Source organism: Falco punctatus (assembly GCF_963210335.1).
Source record: "Falco punctatus genome assembly, chromosome: Z".
NCBI lineage: Eukaryota > Metazoa > Chordata > Aves > Falconiformes > Falconidae > Falco > Falco punctatus.
The window spans coordinates 68,064,613-68,088,928 of record NC_137586.1 but is presented as its reverse complement, the minus strand read 5'-3'; the positions used below and the strand labels follow the sequence as shown (position 1 = coordinate 68,088,928).

The 24,316-nt window shown below is 41.5% G+C and overlaps 4 protein-coding genes across 13 annotated transcripts in view; 2 read left to right on the top strand and 2 right to left on the bottom strand.

The window, feature by feature from the left end:
* Nucleotides 1–1,740, bottom strand: part of BDP1 (BDP1 general transcription factor IIIB subunit) — a 56,424-nt gene extending 54,684 nt beyond the window's left edge. For all 6 annotated transcript variants that reach the window (XM_080372015.1, XM_080372018.1, XM_080372017.1 and 3 more), the window contains exon 1: nucleotides 51–1,740. In XM_080372015.1, the coding sequence (XP_080228141.1) occupies nucleotides 51–223 (173 nt within the window). In that variant the 5' untranslated portion in view covers nucleotides 224–1,740. The remainder of the gene's footprint in view (nucleotides 1–50) is intronic.
* A 115-nt stretch (nucleotides 1,741–1,855) lies between these two features.
* LOC308056510 (small EDRK-rich factor 1) lies at nucleotides 1,856–7,914 on the top strand. The gene is made up of 3 exons (XM_080372033.1): nucleotides 1,856–1,996; nucleotides 6,745–6,853; nucleotides 7,390–7,914. Exons 1-3 carry the CDS (start codon nucleotides 1,990–1,992, stop codon nucleotides 7,460–7,462), a joined length of 189 nt encoding a protein of 62 aa, XP_080228159.1. The 5' UTR covers nucleotides 1,856–1,989; the 3' UTR covers nucleotides 7,463–7,914.
* A 652-nt stretch (nucleotides 7,915–8,566) lies between these two features.
* On the top strand, nucleotides 8,567–14,132 carry SMN1 (survival of motor neuron 1, telomeric). Of its 5 annotated transcripts, none has more exons than XM_080372027.1 (9): nucleotides 8,567–8,714; nucleotides 8,809–8,880; nucleotides 8,966–9,118; nucleotides 9,392–9,565; nucleotides 9,986–10,129; nucleotides 11,189–11,260; nucleotides 11,793–11,903; nucleotides 12,765–12,850; nucleotides 13,566–14,132. In XM_080372027.1, the coding sequence occupies exons 1-8, from the start codon at nucleotides 8,676–8,678 to the stop codon at nucleotides 12,819–12,821; spliced, it is 822 nt and encodes a 273-aa protein (XP_080228153.1). In that variant the 5' UTR covers nucleotides 8,567–8,675; the 3' UTR covers nucleotides 12,822–12,850; nucleotides 13,566–14,132. The 5 variants fall into 5 exon arrangements, with proteins under 5 accessions (XP_080228153.1, XP_080228152.1, XP_080228156.1 ...); XM_080372026.1 differs by having other exon boundaries at nucleotides 13,562–14,132; XM_080372028.1 differs by having other exon boundaries at nucleotides 8,568–8,714; nucleotides 8,966–9,091; nucleotides 13,562–14,132.
* A 124-nt stretch (nucleotides 14,133–14,256) lies between these two features.
* On the bottom strand, nucleotides 14,257–24,251 carry LOC308056152 (baculoviral IAP repeat-containing protein 1-like). The gene is given in 8 exon segments (XM_080371070.1): nucleotides 14,257–15,171; nucleotides 15,174–15,318; nucleotides 15,320–15,455; nucleotides 20,195–20,305; nucleotides 20,307–20,412; nucleotides 20,415–20,477; nucleotides 20,480–20,724; nucleotides 20,726–24,251. Coding segments are annotated over 8 exon segments (882 nt in total). The 5' UTR covers nucleotides 20,767–24,251; the 3' UTR covers nucleotides 14,257–15,136.
* Between the last annotated feature and the right edge of the window lie 65 nt (nucleotides 24,252–24,316).

The following is a 24,316-nucleotide window of genomic DNA, read 5'->3' as shown; positions in this document are numbered from 1 at the left end:
CTCCCCGCTCCCCACACACCAGGCTCCCGCGGGGCCTGGCGGGGACTCACCTCCCAGCCCGCCGCGAGGCCGGCGGGGGCTCGGTCGCCGCTCCCGCCGCCGCCTCTGCTCCGGCAGCCGCCGGGGAGCTCGAGCTTTGAGGCTCCGGGTCCGCCGCGCCGCCGGCGCCCCTGCCCGCGGGTCGCACGTTGGGCCGCACATGGAGGCGGGCTCGGCGGAACATAGCGCCGGCGGCGCGCGGCCCGGTGCAGGCCGCGATCGCGGTCGCCTCACGGCATGTCACTGGCCGGCGCGGCCGGCGCGGCCGGCAACGTCATCAGACTGCGGCGGGAGGGGCGGGAGGGGCGGGAGGGGGCAGCGCCCGCGGCGGGGGTGCGGCGCGGCGGCGTGACGGGAGCGCCGGCGGGACCGCCCGCGGGGGGCGCGGTCGGGCGGCAGGGCCGGCCGCGGTAGTGCTTCCGCGGCTCCGAAGGCGTGGGCGGCCCGTAACTCGGGCATCCCGAGGACAGCTTCCCAGGCGCTGGTTCTGCCCGCGACGATCGATTTGAAACGCAGAAGGGAGATTCCTGCGGCTCGGAACAAGTGCTTTCCTTCGGGAAGGCTTGGGCGGTGTTTAGGGGGGGGGGGGAAAAGCATTCTCTAAATGGAAGAATACACCGCTGTTCTCAGCGAGCAAAGCTAGAAAAGACGAGTAACGCCCAAGGAAAACAGCAGAGTGTTTGGGTTCGGTTTTTTGTTTAATCTTTTGCTGTCTCACAAACCGCTCGGTTCAAAATTGAAAATTCCAGCGTGGTACAATTGTTTCATTAGCCCTACCGGTAAGCGAGAGCCGATGCACACACAGAACCGGGACACCATCGTGTATCGCACGTCTGCGCAGAGCTGGGTGCTCTGCTAGCACAAAGCTAGCGACCTTCTAAACGCACGGTAAAACATTGTACGCGCTTTGAACGTTGGTGTACAATGACGTTTAGTCACACTTAATTCTGTCTCTCCCGAGCCTCGGCTCCACTTAAAGGAACAGCGTTCTCCTTTCGTATTCTGTGGATAGGGGCTCTGTTAGCAGGGGGCTTCCTGTGCTCCAGGGTGGACTTTTTAGTATGCGAATTGGATAGTTCATTCGTAATTACAGTACTTTTCTGTTTGGTCCCATTAACTCTTTGGTTCTCCTCGTCTTATGCCCCAGCTAGCTGTATTTATGGTGTCTGTTTCTTCTCCCAAGGCCTTGATTCGTTAACTGTTTATAACATTCTTTCTCCGTTTTTTAAATTCTTTGCTTTTTCATTGTAGATACCTACGTGTTTTGTCTAAATCTCAGCAGACCGTTTCGGTTAACCACGTGTGACCTGATCTAATACCGAGCCGCATGGTATTGGTGGTTGTAAATTACAAGGAGCTGTAGTGATTTCTTTTTCCACTTGATCGCTGGCCGAAAGCCGCGCGCTGTGTCACGGGAACTACTACTCGCGCGGATGCGGCCGCCTTTGCAGTCTCTCGCCCCGACCACAGCTCAGTGGGATTGTCGCACTGCCGCCGTTGCTCGTTCCGACAGCGAGCGTGCCAGGCCCGCCCGCCGCGGGGTTTCTAGCTCTCGCCGCTTCACGGGAGCTTGATTCTCCGAAAACTGTCCGTGGGGAGCGGCCGCCCGTCCACCGGCAGCGCCCCTCCCGCGGCCACACGAGACAGCCCGGCACCAGCACCGGCGGCACCGCCTCCGCGGCCCCGACACCCGCCTCGCGGGGCGGGCGGAAGGAGAGGAACGGCCGCGCCCTCCACAGGCGCGCGGCAGCAACGCCCCGCCCGCTGATTGGCCCAGGCCGCCGGGCGGTGTGCCGCCTCCCGCGCGCCGCAATGACGTCAGGGGCCGGCGAGGCTTTATAGGGGGCAGCGGCGGCGGGTAGCGGCAGGTGGAAAGATTTGGCTAGCGGTGGGGCGCGGTGCCCGGTGGGCGGCGGCAGTAGCCGTTCTGCGTGGCCCGAGCGTCTCGCGATGACCCGTGAGTGCCAGCAGGCCTCAAGGGGACTGCTTTGGGGCCCTGTCCGGGGAGCGGTGTGGGCGGTGGGCCTTGGGCCGCTCCACCGGCAAGGCGGCGGCCCGGCTGCCTCCTGGCCGGCAGGGATGCGAGGCCTGGGTGCGACGCCGAGGGCAGCCCGGTGGTCGGTCTGGGGCCGCTGTCGGGTCTTGGGCCTTGTGGACTTGGCGTCCCCTGTGGCAAAACTCGGCGGCAGGTGGGTGGGCCGCTAGGGCTGAGGCTTCTGACATCTCACCGCCCGCCTAGACTGGCGGTAAAAACATCCGCACCTCGTCCCCTGGCGTAGCTGTGTTGGGGGGTGGCGTGGGTGGTGGTGGGGGTGTGGAGAGGAGGAAGGAAGATGGTCATATGCTAGAAGATCAGTAACGCTCAGTTTCAGTCCTAGCTACCGTCTGGTCACAAAGTGGCTTTTGTATCACTGCCAAAGACTGAATTCTATGTTCCTTAAATGGTGGTTGTTGAAGCTGTCGTTGAAAGGGGAACAGAACTTGCTAATCGTCACTGTATGCAAAAGTAACGTTGGTATATCTACTCTAAAATGGTGGAGAACTGTGAACCACATCTAGAATATTCCAACGGACCTAACTGGTGGGGTTGCTGTTTTGGCTTCTGCATATTCTTGGCCATACAGAACCTGCCTCTGATTGAGGAGGTGTTTTTTACATTCACACTTAAAAATACATAGCTTTGAAGCCACTATACTGCTGGAAGTGCAGGTGAATATTTGCATTGTTAAAGTATTTGTGCACAGGTCAGACTTTGAATGTGAAGAAGAGGAAGGTTTAGGGCTTAGGTATTTTTTTCTCCTGCTCGGCGTGAAGATAAAATACATATAGCTAGCTTAAGGTTAAAAAGAATCAGTGTCCCACACTTGAGCATAGCATTTCACCTTACAACAACCAAGTTTAATGCCGTATCTTAAGTACTAGAGATGTGGAAGTTCTGGTGTGCTACCATGCAGTCTCGCCCTAGCTTTAGTACATGTTATCAGAGTTCAGTGCTTTGTTGTCAGTCAGACCTAGACTAGACCCTGTGATTTAAAATGGATATATAGCAAAATAGAATAAGAACAGATTACTTGGTATCAACTACTTACTGTGCTTCTGAGTTCATAAATTTATGGTACTTGTTGCATTTCCAGATTTCAGGGTAGCTGAAAACTGAGTAAATTTGTGAAGATGGTGATGGCTGGATGAATTGGAGGGGTTTTTTTGTCACTCATCTTCCATTATTGCTTTGTTCTAGCATTAAATGGCTCTGTTTAATTTTGCTTTCCATTTTTGGGACATGGTGGCAGGCACTTTTCTTCTTAAGTTTTGATACGATTACATCCTTTGCTGCTCAGAAAGAACTCTAGGGATGATGACCTCAGTAGGCAATCCCTACAGCCATTCTATTTGACTTCCTTACAGTAGAGATGATTACTGCTTGTTTCAGTGCTATTCAGAGGTCTTTTGCTTATCTTTCTTTTCAAGAACAGCTAGATCTTGGAGATGGAAGAGCAGGGACATTTGAACTAAAGCACATGTCTTGCAGAGTCGGGCAAGAATGGGGATGCTCAGGCATAGGTATCTGCAGGAAGGGTGCACTTGCCTTTATGTGGCAGTTCATGCTTGAATTTCACATTACAGGAAGCTGAACTGTCTTCTGTCAGGACTGGACCACCCTTCCTGGAAGATGTAGGTTGAAGTGACAGAATATAGGAGGCAACACGATCTCACTTGGAGCTAGGGATACTCATTCAGCATCCCAGTTGAGGTACTGGGGCCAAACAGTCCTTGAAAGCATTGACTTGGAAATAGAGATAGTACAAGGGGTTTTTTTTTCAAATAGTTGTTTGGCTCTGTATGCCTTGTGTGCATACTGTATTGCTCTACTTTTCTGTGTGCTCTTCTTTCCTGTGCAGGAGTGGCAGCCAAGCTTTTCAGTGATGCCATTTAGTTCGGTTCCTAAGATTACAATCTTACTGTGTATGGAATAACTCTGCAGACACCCTGCATGATGTTTGCTTGGAAAGTGCATAAGGCTAAGGGCAGAGGGTAACTGCTCTATGAATTCTGACTATAGAAGTGTGGTTTGACTTCCATACTTTATTTCTTTAAGCACAAGAGCTCTTTCATTGCTGCTAGCTTGTTCACATGACCTTGATGCCTCCTGAGCACCACAAGTCCAAAGAACCATTTATAGCCTGGAATGTATCATCTGCTCATGACTCATCAGGTTGTAATCACCAGTACTGCTAGAGATAGATAGCTGGTATAATTCAGTTTCTGAACAAACAGTGGCTCTTCTATATGGAAGCTGGGGACAGGATCTCACTGAACGCTAAGGAGAAGGAGTTCTCTTTAGTTTTTTCAAAAGGTAGTACTTGACATCCTGTCACAGATGAAATATATCTTCCAAGGCAGGAGTAGCCCTTAGGAAGCAACAGTCATAATTTGCTGTTTTCATTTGGGCTTCTGGCACCTCTTGCCAGACAGTACACATGCTGGTGTGAAGAATGCACAGAACCCTGGCTTCTCTAGGGTTGCTTTTGTCTACTTGTTGATATGGCAAGTACCTTTATCAGAGAAACAGGGTGAATACAAAGCTGTGGATCCTGTCAACAGGTTGCTGTTTAAAATTGACCTAGTCTGAAACTGTTGCCGTATACTTGAAAGTATGGGCACCTGAAGACTGGAGAGATCTCTGTCTTCAAGATTGAAAGATGACATAGGGAGTCTTTAGACTTGAGAGAATCTGAAAAGAGGCACTACAGAAATTATGGGGAGATGGATCTTTCATTTTTGAGCATAGAAAAATGTGATCATGTTTGTTCAGCAGCACAAGTGATTACACCTAGCATATTGGGAACATGTGGAGTCCAAAAGAAGCAGGGCAAGAAGAAATACCAAGCAAGTGAACCTGCTCTGGCAGGTTACAGCAGGTTAGAACTGCCATAAAGAGATGGATATTAAGGAAAGATTGCCAGCAAATGCAAAAGAGTTTGTAACTGTGATGGCTGTGGCCATTACCTGGAAGACCCTGAGTGTTTAGATGCAGAGTTGCTTCTGCTCTGAGCAGCAGTTGTGTTGTGCTGGATTTGATGTCATGCCCTTAGGAATGTTGTCTGATCAAAAGGATTGCATACCTAACTTGCCAGCAGTTCAGGGGGTTTGTATTCCAGGGGAAAGCTGGTTGTACCCTGAAGATGTGTCCTCTATACTGGCAACAGTAATGTGGTTTTGTGTCTTTGTATGTCCAGTTGAGAGTGAGGCTAAGCACTTGCTAAGGCCATGCTTAAGAGCTGCCCTTGATTTCAAATGATAAATATCTTGTCACCTCTTTAATAGTATTTGAGCATAACTAATTGAATGGACTTGACAAGCAAAGTAGATAGAAAAAATGTAACTGTGCCCTTGCTGCCAAGTTAAGGGAGCTCCTACACAGAGAAATACCTAAAATGAGGAAGGTTGAAAAATGCAGATGTTGGTTAACAATGAAATCTAAAAAGCATGCATGGGGAAGAAAGCTGTGAACAGAAAATCTGTAACAGTGCATAGAAGGAACCTTCCTGAATGTTTGTTTGCTAATTCCTTCAAAAGCATGAAAATATTCTTGCATGTGAACAGCATTAGGGTTGTCCACCCTGCAGAGGGACACATGCATGCACCTGACTTGGGAAGGGGGTAGGCTGTTTTATTCTGAGCAAGGTGTTTTGATGAAGAACTGGAGTTTTGGTTGTGCTATAAGGTAAGATTGTCAGCTCCCCCAGCTCTTTTGCAAGGGGTTCTGTGGCATAGGGTGGGTAAACAAAATCTTGGGCTGAAGCTCCATAGCTGCTGTAACTCCATACTGCATGCATGTTAGCTGCCTTGGAGCAAAAATTATTTAAACTTGCATACAGCTGCTTGTGTACTATGTGGTCTTCTCTGCTTTCTTGATTCCCAGATTAAGGCAACTCTAGCATTTGATAGTGCTGGCTGGGCTTCTGGGGCATGAGTGCCCAGTAATACATTGTGAACCCTGTGTTAAGTAGTTTTGAGGACTTCATACAGTAAAAAGTAAAGCCGAAGTTCTCATATGTGTTAGGTATACTGGTCATCTTCTAAGTAGCATCTGCAGAAATGTATTTTTTCTACAAATAGATGCAAAGCCCCTAATTGCTACTACTAAGTATGAGCAAGACTTCAGAAGTTTGTGGTGCTTGACCATGGGATGTGATGAATCTGTTAGTGACTTTGTGAGACAGCATTACAGACTGAAAGCAGGTAGATATTTCTGGAGAAAACTTGGCAGCCATTTGCTTTTTGATTTCTTAAGAGGGCTTTGGGAAGAGTGTGAGAACGCTTCTGAACTCTTCCAGGCTGCCCTTACTTTAATGCTGTTCTTTCAGTCTAAAATTAATTTGTAAGCTATATTGGGATGCTAGAATATGTTTGAGATAGAGGATCGCTCCTCTTCGGATGAGTTACTGTTGTGATTTTGCCTGGGCTATTGTTGGAATGGATTTTGGTCATCTCTTGGACATGACCTGTAGCAACATAAATGTCAGAACTAAAAGCTTTCATACTTCCCATTGTGCACTGGAGGGGGAGACTGTGAAGGAAGATACTGCCATGCCACTCTCCAGATTGAGCCAAACCTTACCACCTTTATAATACACTTCTACACAGGCAAACTGGGTTTAAAAAAAAGAGTGGTAGCACCTGTATTAACTGTATATCTTACAGGTGGAAACCAGCGTGAACTTGCCCGCCAAAAGAACCTGAAAAAGACTCAGGAGATCCACAAAGGGAAAAGGAAAGAAGATAGCTTGTCTGCTTCTCAGAGAAAACAGAGGTAAGATCTAGTAAAGTTGACTGAAATGGCTGGGCAAAATAGGAGGGGGAAATGGGTGAGAAAGAATCCACTGTCGTAGCTGAAAACAGCATTTAAGTACTTTGCTTTGATTGACAGTCCATTCACATGCCAGAGCATAAACTGTGGATGTATGTTTTACTATATCTGCTGTTAAAGAGACATACTTTTCATAAGACCCATAAAGCTTTTATTTCTTTTGAGCAGCTTTTTGTTTGGAACAAACAGGAAATGATTGCGTAATACTTTCTTGAAGATGTTTGATCTATTGTGTCCTAAAACTAAAATAATTATGTAAGGTCTACTAACGAAGTAATTTGTTTACCTCAAGGGGTACTGTACTGAAAAAAAAGGGTAATAGAAACAGTATGCTCATGGCTAACTTAAAAAGTTGTATATGAATCTTTTCCCCTTGAAATGGGGGTTGGTAAAGGGCAAAAACAAGCAGGAGGAGACCCTACTTAGAAAAACAGTGAGCCGGTGTCTGAAATCCTACTTTTTTTTTCTTTTCTTTACAGAGACTCTGAAATTATGCAGCAAAAACAAAAAGCAGCTAATGAAAGGAAGTCTATGCAGACAGGAGCAAAATGAGCTGTCTGTATGGCGAAGATAAGAATGCACCAATGAAGCAGAAGGGCCTAGAAGATAATTTGTAGAAGTGTCTGGCCATTAAATGATTAAATGTCTGTATTGCAGAGCTCTTCAGCTAGCATTAGTTTTTTCTGTTTAGTATTTTCTGGTTAATGTAGGCTTAATTGTCTGGTGTGCTATTTCAAAACTGACTACACTGTTCTGCATGTATATGAAAAGTACAAGTGACAGCTTTACCGCAGCTTTTGCTGCATTTGTTGGTTTAACTTAGTGGTTCCAGTAACAATGAATTTCTGAATCTACAGTTAGACCAGATTTTCTTGTCTTAATTATTGAAGTACAGCTTCATTGAGAATGGAACATACTTGTAAAATGTGCTTAATCTTACAGAGGTCTAAACTGTAGATCTTATGTTAAATTATTTTTATAATAAAATGTTGCATGAAATACTGTCTGATGTGAATTGGTTAGGCTTGATCATCAGTTGATTTCCAAGAAGTTACCAAGAGCACAAATGGAGAAATGCAGTGCAATACAAGTATAAATAAAACTTTAAATGCCTATTACAAGCAACGGAAGTGGTAAGTCAGCACTATAGAAAGATGCCTGTCAAAGTTGCAGACTTCATTGGTGCATGTCACTGGTGGTGAATCTGCTGCTGATACTAACTTCAGAGAAGCTGCAGGCTTGAAGTTAATGAGTTGCAGGTGTTGAAACTGCATTGTCCCTAAAATGCGTAAACTAGCCTCAAGGATAAGAACTTTGGGTGAGAAAACACAGGGGTCACTTACAGGCATGGCTCAGTGTGCATGCACTGAGTGAGGCAGAGCTGCTTCTCCGAAGGAGAGCATCTGGGGTCTTTGCTGTAGCGGGACTGGAGCACAGTCGATGTTAACAGCCCCCCGGGGAACCTGAAGGAGAGCGCGGCTGTCCGGGCAACCTCATACCTGCGCTTGGCCGTGAGCTGAGCAAGTGTTTTTGCTGGCGCTCGGCCGGCGCGCTGCCAGGCCCGCGCGGCAACGCTTCGGTCCAACGCGGCGATCGACCCGGCGGAGGGATCCGCGCCGCGGCGGAGGGATCCCTGCCATGGGAGTGGTGCGAAGGAGGGGCGTGCGGGAGAGGGTCCCTGACGCCGCAGGGCGGTGGCGCGGCGCGCCGGAAGTGACGATTCGGCGCGTGCGCAGATGGCGTGCGCGCGGGGCAGGGGCCGGCCATGGCGGGGCAGGTGGTGTACCGGCGTGGGACCGGGCAGGTGGGCGCCGGCCGGGGCCGGGGCGGGGGCGGGGGCAGGGGCAGCGGCAGCGGGGCTTTGGGAGCGGCGGTAAAGCGGTCTGTGGCCTCTGCAGAGCGACGACTCGGATGTGTGGGACGACACGGCCCTCATCAAGGCGTACGACAAGGCGGTGGCCTCCTTCAGGGTAAGGGGCGGCCCGCGCGAGGCTGGGCCCGGGGCTGGCGCCGCTGGGTTGCCTTTCATTGCTTCCCTCCTCTCTCTTCCCGAAGAACGCTTTAAAGAATGGTGAGTGTTCGGAGCCTTCGGACAAGCAGGAGCAGCGCCTGAGGATGAAAAGAAAAAACAATAAAAAGAACAGGAATAGGAAGAAGAGCAACGCAGTGCCTTGGAAACAGGTCACCTCACCTGTAGACGCTAGCAACGTTTGTATTGCGTGTTGTACTTCTCTGTGGTACTCAAAAGCAGCTTTTTAATCACCTTGAGAGTAACGTTCTGGCGTGGTGGTGGTGGTAATCTTATTAACCTTATCTATAGTTTACATTTAGCGATTTTGCTAAATACAACAGAAAAACTTCTGGGGGTGGTGGTGCAGGGGAAGTAGTCGTTCTTGTGGTTGGGGAAAAAATGCCGTTTAGGAAAAGGCATCTTTCTCTCTGATCACTGGTGTCAGTATTTACTTGCCTCTTCTGTTGCAGTGGAAAGTTGGTGACAGCTGCAATGCTGTTTGGTCTGAGGATGGTAATGTGTACCTAGCAACTATTGCCTCCATCAATCAGAAGAGAGGCACATGCGTTGTTACTTACACGGGATACGGAAATCAGGAGGAGCAGAACCTGTCTGATCTACTTCCTCCAGCCAGTGATGAAACAGTAAATGGGATGGGGAATTTTGGGGAGATGAGGGACACTTTTTCGTTTGTCTGAAAAGGAAAGTGGGAGAATCAACTTTTCCAGTATTTCTGGTACCACTGCGTTGTTCAGAGTGAGAATTGATACCCGATTCCATTGTGAAAGGACACAATCTGATGAAGGGAATGAAAGAGTCCCCTTACTTCTGGAACTCTGAATGGAAAAATGGGAGGGGACAACAAGAAATTCACGAGTGAGAGATAACATAGCTAAAATGGTGAGCAGTTAAGATTATGAGGTTATAAGATCTTTCCTCAGTAGAAGTGGGTTATCTAGAGAGAGGGAAGGATGTGGATGGGGTTTTCCAGGCTTTTTCAGGCAAAAATTGCTTGCTGTAAACCCTTGTTTAGGGCGTCCCATAAAAACGTCTGTGTCTTCTAGAATGAAAATGAAACACCATATTCAACAGATGAAAGTGAAAAATCTTCTCAGTTACCTCGAATCAAAAACAACTGCACAAAAGCAAGATTCTCCCCTCAAAATTTTCATTTTCTCTCACCACCAGCAACCCCAGGCCTGGGGAGGGTAAGCTCAGCCTTATCTGAAGTAACTCATATACTGTTGTTAGGCCTGATGTTATTATAAATTCTGAGACAATAGGATGATACTTAATCATTGTCTAGAAAGCAAATAACAGCATTTTGAGAGTGAACATACAAATACACATGTTGGAAGTTGTTGGTATGTCATTTTAGAATAATCTGGTCACAGGTTACTATGTGTAGCCCTTTTGCAGTGCTAGCTAGTGAGGAAAGCCTTTTCTGTAGCCAACACTTAACTTTGCAATTGCCTTGTAACTTAAAAGAAGGGTGGTGGTCTCTGGACTGTGATAGTGCTGTTAATGATAGCACTGTTGATGTTTTAAGATTTTCTAGCTTTTTTATTTTCTAGCACTTTTTCTAGCTAAGATATATTTCACTGCCCAGGATATTGAAGGCAACAAAAGTGATGTCCAGATGTCATGGAAGCTCTCAGCTGTAGCTTCTCCATGGAATTATGAGGGATGGGGTATTGATACACTCTTCAGTTTTCCTGTTTGTAGGCATCTAAGTGATAGTGCGGTTGAATGCACCATTATGTTTTCTAAATCTTACTGTTTGTGCAGTATTTCTTTATAAGGTTTTCTTTTGTCTTTTTTTTCTTTCATATCAAAAGATTTGTATATTTTTAAAGACACATAAAGATTTAAAGACATTTGCAAGCATAATGGAATTTAGTCAGCATGTGCCCCCAGCCACACAGGAGCAGAGCAATTACTCGTTTGCCTTTGGGAAATATTAGATACATTTCTTCACGTAAGAGTACAACCACTGACTTCTGTTTAGGAAAAACTTTTTTAAATGCTTGTATTAGCTGGAACCCTGTTTCAGCACTGTTTGCCTCAGTGACACACTTAATGTAACTTTTATTTTTCTGGCCGTGAAATGCTCCACAGAAATAGCTACTGTGTGTTATTGCAATTTCATTAAATTTGCTGGGTTGTATTGTCCTTAGTTTAAGGTATGTGAATTGCTTCAAATCTCTTAAAATCCTAATGCCTGAAATTTCTTTTTAATTTGCACTATTCAATTTTTTTCAATGTAGCCTGGATCAAAATTCAAGGCACTTCCATCATTGTTATCTTGCTGGCCCCCACCCTTACCAGTAGGACCACCAGTAAGTGACAGGAGAATGAGGAAGAAAGTGTCAGAGATGAGTATTGGTGATCTCAATTTTTCTGAATAAATGTGCTCACTGCTTGTGTTTTTAGAACTCATTTCTGCGTTAAAGTCTGTGTTTTCCAGGTATTTGATAATACGTTGTTACAAATATTAAAATAATCTAATGCACAAGGTCAGGTCTGCACTCATTTTTGTGACAGTGAAGCTGTTGGTAAGAATACCAAGAGAAAAATTAATTTTAAGAAACCTCACCTTACATTTAAATAACAGCATTCCACTGATGCAGATCAGTATTTTCCCCTAATAAAAGTTCTTTTGTGTACAGTCAAGCTACAGGAATTCTGTTTCTCCCAAGCTTTGGAAATTAGATTTTTTTCAGAAAATGCCATCTTATTTGACACTTTTCAGAGAATGCATTGAAGATATGTTCCTATTTTTCAGTTTCACATTTTGATCTTTTAGAATTGGTTGCTATCTAATCTGGGGTATACCCTGTTGAAAGAGACATTTCCTTTGTCGTTTCTTAGTTGATTCCTCCTCCACCACCTATGACACCAGACTCTTCTGAGGATGATGAAGCATTGGGGAGCATGTTGATAGCCTGGTACATGAGTGGTTATCACACTGGGTATTACCTGGTATGTGCAACTGTTTTCTTGAAGTGTCTTTTTTAAGTTTTGCTTTTGTGTTGCTGGTGCTGTTTTCTGCAAGACGTTAGACAGGGAGGGCTGCTTTTTAGATCTTTTATTCTAATTTATGATAGTGAAATTTAAGGGTATTTTGTATAAATGTTCTTGTCCTTAAGTAGGAGTCACATGAGCCAGCACATATGTATAGTCAATGTTTAGTTTTTTGTTCCACTGGAGAGGTCCCTTGAGGTGCTTTTATAGCCAGTGTTTTATAGTTATTCTGAAACAACCAGTTTTGTCTCTGTAGACAGGTGGAATAAATCTGATTATGTTTATTATTCAGTAGTCTTTTATGTATTTTCTTCGAGTATGAGTGCTAGTGTCAGTTTAGGATCAGATTTGGCATTTTTGCAGAGACCGTTCATTAGTAACTGTTCCAGGTGATTGTGGAGGTCCAGCAGGAGTTATCAGCATAGTTGTGAAAAAGCTGTGATGTGGAGTATTGATATGAAGAAAGAAAATTACAAGAGGAATTAAACTCTTTACATCAGGGAGGTTTTTGCCATAGGGTGTCTTCAAAAGACTAGTTTTGGATTTTTTTATTTCAGATTATATATGATTGTGGATTGCTTTAATTTACTTCTAATTGAACAGGCAGTCTATATTTGAAATTATTCTGTAGAGCCACAGATTATAAAGAAGACGTGTAGTTGGCTTTGTCCTTTTTAAACTGCTTATTCTGATTTCCCCAAAGAGCTATTAAAAGCTGTTCTTGATTTGTAAAAGACTAAAAAAAGTTTTTTGTTCTGCAATTAAACTTTTTATTTCCATGGTAGTAAAACCAAGATTTTACTAAATTCTGTCCTGTAGGGTTTAAAACAAAGTCGAATGGAAGCAGCACTGGAGAGACAAACACATGCAAAATAATTGAATATCCATCATTGCTTTGAGGGATTGTGAGTATCATAATTTTGTATTAAATGAAGATACAGCGTTGCTTGACAAATTTGAAACTACAATTCATTGTACAAGCTCTCAACAAGTTCTGAATTCTGTGCAAAACCTGTGAGCTTCAGGACTTCCACCCGCTCTAACGGCTGTCTACAAACACCACTTCTGCCAGTATTAATCCTTTCCTTGCTTAGCAGCCATGGAATAGTTTTTCTTGGCTAGAAGGAAGGAGAGTATTTTATTGCTGTGGTGAAAGGTTTAGATACAGCATTTCTCTACATCAGGATTAACAGCGCAGCTTACTTGAATTATTAGAGAGTTAACCTTATTTGTTTATGGGCTAGTTTGAAAAGAAAAGATTAAGTGAAATGCAGTTTTTTCATATGTGTACACATCTTCAGAAGCAACTGCATCTTTATACGGATGGGATAGCAGGATGCGCACCTAAACTTTGTTTTCAGGACAAGATGAACATTTCAGTTTTATGTTGTCGAGCAATTCTGTTTTCATTACTTCAATGCCTGTAATTTTATTTTAAATCCTTTGTTTACAATTCTCCAGTGTATTTTTCAGTTCCTTATGGAACTAAAGTATGTTCTTTTGGGGACTTCTTTTTCTGATTTTCTGTGACATGTAATTTCTGTGCAGCTGAGTAAATTCTTGTTTGTTTAAAAACAAAAAGCTCTTGTATACTAATTTTTGCTTCTTTTTTAAAGCCAGGTACAAATCTTTCCCACTGAGAGGTGTATATCACACAGTGATGGTAGATGGTGAAGATCATTATGAAGACAATGAATTCTGACATTTTCTTAAACATTGACTTGTCCTTGATAACAAAAACCCAACTTGAGACTAGTAACTAAATATGTATTGAAATGAGCTATTTCTTGAAGACCTCTAGTCAAATGTATTTAGAAAGCAATGCAGCAATAAAATATTTTTCAATTCCCTGCAACAATTCTAAGTCTTCTTACCTCATGATAGATTTAAGTCTTTAACCCCACATGGTAGATTTAATTTATCTCTCATTTTATCACCTCTTGTATTCCCTCTGACTTTTTGTCCAAATGACACCAGCAGAACAAGCAATTACAATGTACTCTTTTAGGAGAGCTATGGCAGCAATGCATGTTACAGTGGTCACTGGTGGCGATGGCCTGGGAAACAGTATGGCTTCATATTAAGAGATATCTTGTGGGTCTGATTAGAATCCTGAATATGACAGCTGGATTCAGAAAGGCTCATTTTTTGTTTATGGTAATAAAGATTTACTTTCCAAACTTGGAATTTTAGGGTTGTGGTTTATTTTGGGGTGGTTCTTATTTTTAGCTTCTGTAGATACCTGTCTGTTGGATGAATGGCTGAAAAAGGTTTTGCTGTGTGGACTTATTTCTGAGTACCATTATTAAAAACAAATTAGAAAAAAGCAGGCTGTAAAGGTAATGCCAAGTGTGGATTTAGATTTCAGCTTTTACGGTCTTAACTCTTGTAGAGCAGAGGCTGCAGCTACAAAACTAAACAGTAATTTAGTCCATGCCAGTCGTTTGCTTTTCAGGGAAACGAGCTAAATACAGGCCTCAACTTGGCTGCATTCACTTTCTTTTCCTACTGTGGTCAAGTGTCAGAAACTCACTTTTCTCACAAGTAATTGAGCAAAAAGACAAAGAGATAATCTTAACTTCCCTAAGCCACTTTGAAAGCTTTTTCTTAATTGTCTACCTGAAGTAAATTAAGATTGCTTACAGTGATACAAAGCTGCTAAATTTGCTGAAGAGCCACTGTTCATTGCTTAAGAGACACAGCTGCCATCTGCCCCGGTCCGCTAGTCCTGTGTTAGTATCTGGCAGTATGTTACAAAAAGTGGCCTTTATCAGTTCGTAACACTACTAAAATGTAGCATATAATACTATTTTTAGTGCAGTCCTGCTCATAAAGGGTTTTTATTACTTTTATAAGTGATTTCATTGCAAGCCAAACAACAGAACAGAAACAATTTATTTTAAGTAGGTTTCAAATAAAATTTTACATTTTTCTTTGCAATATACCAGTTGGGTACAACTTGTAACTATTTGGAAAGCAAGTCAGGTTTTCAGAGTTACGTTAGTCCTGTCTTCTATTTCTTGATTATATATTATACATTAATGTAACCGTGCTGTAGGAGAGACTGGCATGTTCCATCCTGATGAAAATTTTACAATATATGTTTATGCGCAATGCAGGTGTGTAATTCATAATACAAGAAGAAAGGGAAAAAACCCCCAACCAACAAACCCTAACACTTTCAAACTTTTCTAGTCTTGAAAAATCGGTTGAAGTGGCAAGACCCTTGCCAAGATAATTTTAAACTCCTAGACTGGGGGCGTTGCTCCTTCATGATATCAGACACTTTAAGATCTTCTGCATCAAGCAGGAGACACACCATTACTATTGTCAGAAAACCAGGCAATTGAGAAACACACTGGACAAAAGGGCATCACTGCTGATCCAATGGCTTTGATCTGATTTGTGAACGTATGGCTCATGTCCAGCTCTTTCAAAGCAGGCATGTTATTAAGTGTCCAAAGGAAGTTTTTCCAGCCAGTTCCTGCAATGTGATTAATAGTGAGAGCTTTTCAAGCTTCAGGAAACCTCCACAGTTTGCAAACTTTGCTGCAAAAATAAGACGTTAGGAAAGATTTGTAAAGTTGCTCCAAACCCATACGAGACATGAACAAAAATACAGTGAAGCTGACATACCGTACATTTAAAAAAAAAAAAATTATTTAGAACTTTGAACTCATTTAAGCATTTTGGTAACTCAGACTGAGAAGACTGATAAAAGAGGGAACATTAGCAAGCACATTAATGGGTAGTAGAGTAAGATACCACTGTGTTTACAATTCTGAATACTACGCTTACAGACCAAAACAAATACAATGCCAGTTTACACAACCACTGTAGGTCAGACACCAGATCAGCTTTGCACAGATGTAAGATACTGAGTTTAACAATCTCTTCGTGATTCTGTACCATCCCATATGCTCTTCAGTGTTGCCTTATGGTCAGCCTACTTACAAGATGGGACTCTTGTCATCAAGTCACTATATATACTAAAATGTATGTCAAAAATAAAGGAAAATGATATGACAGACATATACATGTGAAGTAGTATAAAAAAAATTATAAATAAAAAAAACAGCAAAAACATTGCACAGCAGGAAATTGTCTTAAGATAACATCACTCATTCAGGGAAGCGTTTTGCACGTTCTTCCATAAGATCTTCACCTTCTTTCCATTCCTGTAAGCAACCTGCACAGCTGAAGCACTGTACCCTATCATGTTCTCCTGCAAGCAAGAAATTATGCATCTCAAAAATGGTCATGTACATAATTTTCTTTCCCTTAATGACATGCCAGTTGCATAAAAACTGCAACAATGCAGTTTCTTCATGAGTTTACTTTGGTGGCCTCTATCTGTTACTGGAATTACATGCTTACTAAATCAAAGAAAACAAAATGCCACAGAATTGAGATATGTGCTATTATTGTCCTTTTAGTAACACCAGATGAATATACAAATTCTCAGATAAATGGTTTCTCCTTTCTAAAAACATACCCTCCTTCCAACTCTTTGCTCTGGCTTTCACATCAGACAGGGTCATTCCATTTCGATTCCCTCTCCAGCTTTTGCTATCCATTCTGATTTTGCAGCTGCATAACACTCCTGACTGAAAGATAAAGCTAAAGCAAGATTTTGATTAGATACCAGGACTACCTTGAACCTCTGTCCCACCTGCATGGGTTAGAGTGGATCTTTTGCTTGTCTTGTGTTTATATAGCTAACAAACATGTTTCAAACATGTATAGAAGAACCTGGTTTTCACAAGAGCAGTGGCTTCCACACGGGATTCTGCTGGCTGAGTATTAAGAGTCTAGTCAAACTTCATCCTCAAATATGTTCAAGATGAGATCATTTTTGCAACCAAAGATACTTGATTAGCTAGGAAAGCTTTAGCCTGCCATCAGGTTCTGCAAAGCAGGGACAGATTTAGATTGTGAATTCCTCAGGTAAAGCAAAGCAGAAACACTACTACAGAACCGTATCTTTCAGAGAATTATAAATATATTCTTGATTTATAGTACCGATGAAAATCTGGTTTTCTTTCAAAGCCTTTAGGTTTTACTAATTTTTCACCTCTCCTACACAGGCAAATACAAGTGAGATAGATTTACTTAAGCAGTACATTTTATAATTATCTCCTATAAAGAAGAAATGTTTACTTGTGCTAAAAAATTGAGAAATACAGAACCAATAAGCTTTCACACATGTAATCTTGCTTAAAGAAAAAAAGTGCAACAGTCTGGAGTGGCTTTCATTTTTAAGGTTGATGTACAATAGAAATATGAAGACAGTATTTTCTACTGAAAAGCTAACAGTCAGGCTAGTCTGGGTTTTCACCTGTTGCAGTAAGTAAATTCTCCTCGATAAAGGAAGCTGTGAAATGCCTCTCCTAAGCAGAAAATTAATACTTCTGTGTTCTATTTTTATTTCAATCTTCAGCTAAATGAAAGAAATAACTATAATATATAAGCAGGGCTAGTACTAAGTATCAACATTTGTAAATACTTTGAAAGAATTCTCTGAAACAGAATTGACTAGTGACAGGTTACTATTAATGAGAAGAAATGGCTCTTCGCAGACAGTAGCAGTTCTAAAGGAAGATAGCGCTGATGCTCTTAAGATACCTAATAGGGTGTTTTCCAAGCAGTATTTGCAGTCCTCCCATCTTACATCAACTAATGGCTTTAGCGTACAGATTTTTTGAGATTTCTGAGCCCTGAAAAGCCCATGGGAGAACTCTAGAAAGTATGTAAAACAATAAATATAGAATACTTATAAGGTTAGGGGTAGCAGACTTACACTTTTCAGTTCTCAAAAATAAAGATTTACTGAAATCAATTGTCTGAATATAACAACCTTGAAGACAAAAATGCGGTGGGGTTGGTTTTTTGGGATTTTTTTTCTGTTGTTTTGGTTTTGTTTTTTTTTTTTTTTTACTGTCCAACACTGTTGCTGAGGAAAAAAAGAGATATCAGAACAAATGAACCTTTTTGTACATACAGAAATATTTTTAGGACAGTCAGTTGACATACTCAGGAAACCATTTATCATGTTCTTGCCAAGGATCATCACCATCACTTTCTCTGACAGCTATCACAAAACCCCCACTATACTCACTTTTCTTTCCTGCATGTAGAGAGTTACAGATCTTTGACATAATTACACATTTGTGTATTTCACTTGTTCACACTATAGCCATGTGACCATGAGTTCACCAGTGTATATCATTGGTCCAAAACTAGTAGCTCAGGCAAGCCTTCTCCTTAGATTATAGCAAATTAAACTAAAAAGGTTTACAGAACTTAGATTTCAATTTAATTTCAGTTGGATCACTCTGGGTCTAAACTTGACTCAGATACAAAACTGAAAACGTAAGTTAGATCTTTCTATCAAATTAAAACTTCAGAGATACCTGAGAAATTGTAGAGGCTTGATGGAATAAACTTGTCTTTTTTGTTGGCTATTTTTTAAATTTGGCATTTAATTTGGCATTTGATTAGCATTTGGCTAGTCAGTTTATTTGTAAGAGCCAAGCAAATGAGTAATTCTAGTAACCAATAGAATAAGATGGTAGAACTAGAATTTCTGTCCCTAAGTTAACATATTGATAGTCAGCATAAACATGATGGAAGAAAGACAGGTCACTCAAATGCTGTAATGCCAGTACAAAATATTCAGGGAAAACTGAGTACACAGTGGTAGAAGGAAAACGAGTATCAGAACTTCAGATATCTTAGAACAAAATCAAACTAACAAAAAGCAGAGATTTTCTGCAAGGTGGAATTTCAGGCCTCTATTGGAATAATACAGTTCTTGGTCCATATTACCCAGCTAACCAACCAGGACAACAAAACTGACTACGTAATACTCAAAGAAATGGGACAGGTACTGTGGCAAGAAACAGAATTGTACCCAGTGACTCCAGTTATCCCCCAAGTTAAATGCACAGATACCACCTTGAAATGCAAAGTAGAGATGACTTAATTTTTTAAGAGGCTATCAGTCGTAATTTCATGGGGCAGCTGGTTAGCCAGTCTACAAGATGATGTAACTTGGTATTGAGAAGAGCTCAAAATCTCACAGTGAAGTGTCACTGTGTAACATGATTGTAATTTACTTAGATGCAACATTCCCCACAGAAACAGGGAACCTACTAAGGCTGTGCTAAAACTTAAAAACAGGAACTATGTAAAGGTAAGGAAGCTGAAATGGCTGACTAAATAAAACCAACCAACCAAAAAAAACCACCAAACCCAATCGAAAAAACTCCCAACAACTCTCTTCCAGGCATTTGAGAATTTCCTGAAAGATGTTTTACTGGAAGTGCAGCACCAGCAAATGCTACCTATTAGAAAAGACTTACGAAAAGTTACAGGAAAGGAGTATGCCCGATAGGAAAATAAATCAGATTACAAAAATTAAGAAGATATTGAACAAAAAGCTGAAACTTTTGAGCAAAGCAAATAGAAGGCTCAAAAGCTCTGGCAGATAAAGTATGAAAATAAAATCAGGCAGGCTGAAAACAAATTTTCCAAGAGTAACAAGCTAAAGCAATCTAAACCTTCCAGACAGCAGGAACAAAAAGCCAGTGAAGGGAGTTCGTAGAGCCAGCTGCTAACCAGGCTGTAAAAGAATGATTCAAAGGGGACAATGCAATTGCAGAGGACTCAAAGTGATGTCCTCTACAATATTTGCACTAAATGTTCACTGCAGAAGAATTCAGGGAGATTACCATTTTCTAAATCAGGGGAAATACAGCAGAAGGTGGATCCAAAATCAAAGCAATTATGCAATACATTACAGCTGAGTGGGGAAAACATAATGCTAATCTTTAAAAAGCAATCTGCATCTTTAGGGGAGAGGAAGAGACATCAGATCTGTAAACCTAGCATCTGTTGCAGAAAACTAAGCAGAAAAAAGTGTAATTATGCCATTGTACAAACTATGATTAATCCACATCTTAAACGGTGCATGTGATTGAGCTCCCTTCAGCTCAAAAAACACCGTATTAGACCAGAAAACCATGCAGGGAACAGGAGCAAGGATGATACAAAATGTGGAACACCTTCAGCGTGAGGAATAGTTGAGCTGCCTATGTTCTTCAGCCTGGGAAAGAAAGTGTTTATGGGGCATACAATACATCATAAAATGCTGAGCAGCACAAAACCCCCGATGTTATATCCATTCAAGTATTGTAAGTAGACTCACACTGTATTATAAATCAAATCAGAAATTGTCCAAACATCACTTCCGATTACCTGTAAAGAAAAACCCAGTTCTGGCAAGCAAATCAAGCTTTGTTCCTCTGGCATAGAACGGCCATCCAGCGACAGACTGAAGCCTCACATCCTCTGTGCTCTAACTGTTGGCACGCTGGGTTCTTCTCCAACTTCTGAACACGTAAGTCATACTTTGAAATATTACCCACCTCTTTGCCCAGGACAAAGTCAGAAGTGGGAGAAAAATTTTGTGCTGTTTGTATGAGATACACCTAACCTTCATAATAAATAAAACTAATCCACAGCAAAACCACTGGATTTAACAAGGATGCCACAAAACCCAGCAGCTACCATTTCGGTCAAAGACCATGATGAATGAGATATGTAGGACAAGAAGGACTTTAATCTATCGTGTTCATTTGTCATGGTAGGGTTGTAACTCTTCTGCAGCTGCTCACGGACTTCTTGGAATTCTGCCTCCATGTCTTTGGCAAACTTGCAGAACTTAAAGGCTACCTGTGGGAAACAAGCTTGCAATGCAGAAGGATTCAGGTCATGTTTCATCATTTGTCTCCACAGCAGGGTCCTCTTTGGCAGACATTCTGGGAAAGAACAAAGACAACTATCAAATTATATTACCTGCAGTTTTTAGACAACAGTCATCACCCCTACTACCTTAATAATGTGGTTTCTACAGGTTATTAACATTTGATTTCACCTTACTAAGAAGAGATAAGGTAACTGTAAAGTTGGTATAAACAGGTGTATTATTAAAGATGATCAGCTAAATTGAGACTTCTGCAAACTGTGATTGACCACTGCCCTTACAACAACAATAGCAAGTATCCAGAAGACTTTACAGTCAGAATGGAGGGAAAGAAGAGACATACACAGGTGAGATTTGTGAGCAGGATGACACAGGTGACTGGCAGATCTTAAAGAGATTCACCCCGTAGCTTAAAAACCTAGAAAGACCTCAGTAAACCAGTATGCCTCTATTTTCTCAATTCTTCCATCTCAAAGTGATGACTGAATGTTGCTAGCACATTTTTAATTTCTCCTTATTTAGGAGAAAAACAAGCGGGAAAATGTACAATGCCAATGGAAGTAGAAGTAAGAAACAGAAAAAAACCAAAGCAAGATGTTTTATTACAGTATTTTAAAATGTCCACTGTTTTCAATATAGGTAGTGACTAGCAGGATTTACATAATCTTTCTGTAAGGAAAAGGAACTGGGATTTCATCATCACAACATGAAATTAATTTGGCAATGAAATTTATTGCCAAACTCATTGTCAACACTTCTCTCTGATAAAGTGGTTTTATTAAATGCTTGGTATTTACACTAGTCTTTTAAATATAGTTTATCTTGTAGAAGTAATAACTTTTTGTTGTTATTAGTACTCTGCTAAGACAACCATAGGAAGTATTTTGCTATGTGATGGTTCAGAACGCAGCAAACCTGTCTACAGTCCAGCTCCATATAGTCAAATTCTGCTCCCCTCGCTTTCAAACAGCTTTGCTTTGTTTCCCAAAGTAATTGAGGGATCTTAAAGAGATTTACATTTACTGAACAAATTAATCCTTAAGAAAGTAATTCCAAATCCAGAATCTTCAACCTGTTGTTTTTACTTTCTCACTGGCTACAAAAATCACATTCCCCTCTAACAGGTAAATGTGCACTCAGCAATTTAAGTGTTCTCAAATCCCAAGGCAAGAAGTGCTACAAAAGCTGTAAAAGTCTTCAGGTTCTATATTCTGAAAAACTACTATCATGAATTGCACTATGGGCACCACATTTATTTTTCCTGAATATGGAAATGTGACTCTAATTCAAACTTGATGACCTTTAAAATAAAAATTAACCTACTCTTGTTGCTTCAGCCAGGAGTCTGCACAATCCAGCAATGCATCAGTTAGTACTTTAGGACATTTTTTCACCCGTAAGCTACATCACAACAGTCTAGAAATAGAACTGTTCCTAATATTGCATGAGATAGACAAGGATGCCATATAAGCTCTTCAGGACTTGCAGTTGTTATGCAAGACTAAAACCAGACATGCCTTTTACTCTGATTTTAATTAACATACCCTCAGCACTTTCAGTCTTGGAAATCAGTTAGGACCATTAACACAGACATAATTTTTATTCCTGCAAGGAATAAAGAAATACATATTTCCTTTTTAATAAATTCATAGATTTATTTTATACACATTAATTTAATCAATCTAATACTTTATATATAGAAATATACAAAGAAATAAAGAAAGTGGAAGGAAAGCAAGGGCACTCACCTTTCTGAAATCTTCACTCTGCAAGGCAGTGCGCTCTCTAGACTTACTGTGCCTTTTGGCATCAAAGTTCTTGCCACAGCTGTGTCCTCAACCCACCACAGGATGTTTTTGTCTCTTTTCTCAACACTTCAGATCCACACTGTATTATGCAGTATTTTCAGGAAGTGTAAGAACTTCTAACAGGCCTGCTAATAACCTCTCTGATTGACTAATCTGGTAGCAGATACAGTAAATGACAAAATACAAGAATTAAGCAGGTTGTAGATTCCCACAAGCAAAGGAGACTTGAGATCCAGTGAATCCCAGTCGAAGAGTGCAGAGGAAGGAAGCATTTCCTCCATGCTGCTTTAAAAACAAAGGCCACAGCTTCTGTGTTCTTTGCATGTCAGAAAAATGCTACCCCAATAGCCATTTTTCAGGACCTAGTTTGAACTGCTCTTCCTATCCAGTGAGAAGGATGTGAAAGTACAAAGCTGAATTATTACCCAGACTGCCAGCAGATGATTGAGGTATATGGCCACAACTTCTATACAGCTTCTATTTATTTTGGTACCTAGCAAGAGGAAGAGCTAGAACAGATTGAAACTGATTTGAAAAACCTGGTTTTCCATTAAGAAATGCCGATTTTGAAGATGGAATTATCAGAAAACATCAACAGTGTATCTACAAGCCAGATGCTTAGGGTGTTCCTTTGGCTTGGAATGGTGTACTAAACCATACCAAAAGCCATGAATATGTCCTTTTTCTGCTAGTTTGTAGGACACTTTACAATTACAGGCACTGAAATCACCTGATAGCACAAAGGGTTTATAAGGGATGTTTGACTTGGGACAAAATGAAATACAGATGCCAAAACAGTAATTTTTCACGTTTACCACATTCTATCCAGACTGCATACATAAATAGTAGAAAAAGCAGAGAAGGAGCTATGTTCACAATTTTAAATTTGCGTATTTAAAGGACTTGAAATGAAAACTGCCTGTGAAAACTGAAAAGAAGCATGTATTGTTTATATGTGGTGACTGTGAGAAACAGGGAACAAGCTTAAGATAGGGGTTTGCTCTTTTTGTTTGTTTGCCCTTTTAAAATTCAGTGATTAGGTCAGATTATTGTTGTTCCTAATCTGACAACAAAGCTCACAGTTTTAAAAATTAAGATACATCAGCAACTGAGTAACTCTGGATGTACTACAAATGTCACAAGATGGCTTCAGAAACCCAGTGCGATGTACGGCTCTGGACACGGTACCATCACAACCTCCTTTTACTGAGGTCTAGCATGTGACATTCTCACAAGTTCAAACTGCAATCACACTTTGAACAGACACTGTAAAATGGCAGAATGTCTTGCACTTGTCTCAATTTCCATTCCCCAATATTCAGATCAGGACACATGCCTGCCATTCTACCCCCATCTCATTGTCTGTTGCTCCGGGGGTTTAGCCAAGGAGAAAATAGGACTTGCAATTCTGTCTATTCATTCTAGCCTCAGAATCAAGATACTATCACTGTCTTCAATACTGTGATCATCAAGCAATAGTTTGTATAAACTGAGGTCTTACACCTCGGCAAATGCACTGCCCTTCAGTAACCTTAAACTCCTAAAAGAAAGTGAAACTTAAACACACCTGCAGAAGTAGCAGTTATAGAATTCAGTCAGCTTTGAGTTGTCCCATAAAAACCTAAAATGTGGTTTCAGCACATTTATAATAGTTGTATTTGAGTTGCTTTACTGAAGGCCAAGGTGAATAATCACAATACTTGACATTAATATTTCAAATGGCCCCTGACTAATTGTTCAACATCTTTGTTAAATTCTTACAAAAAATATTTTGATCTATAGAACTCCACCATTCA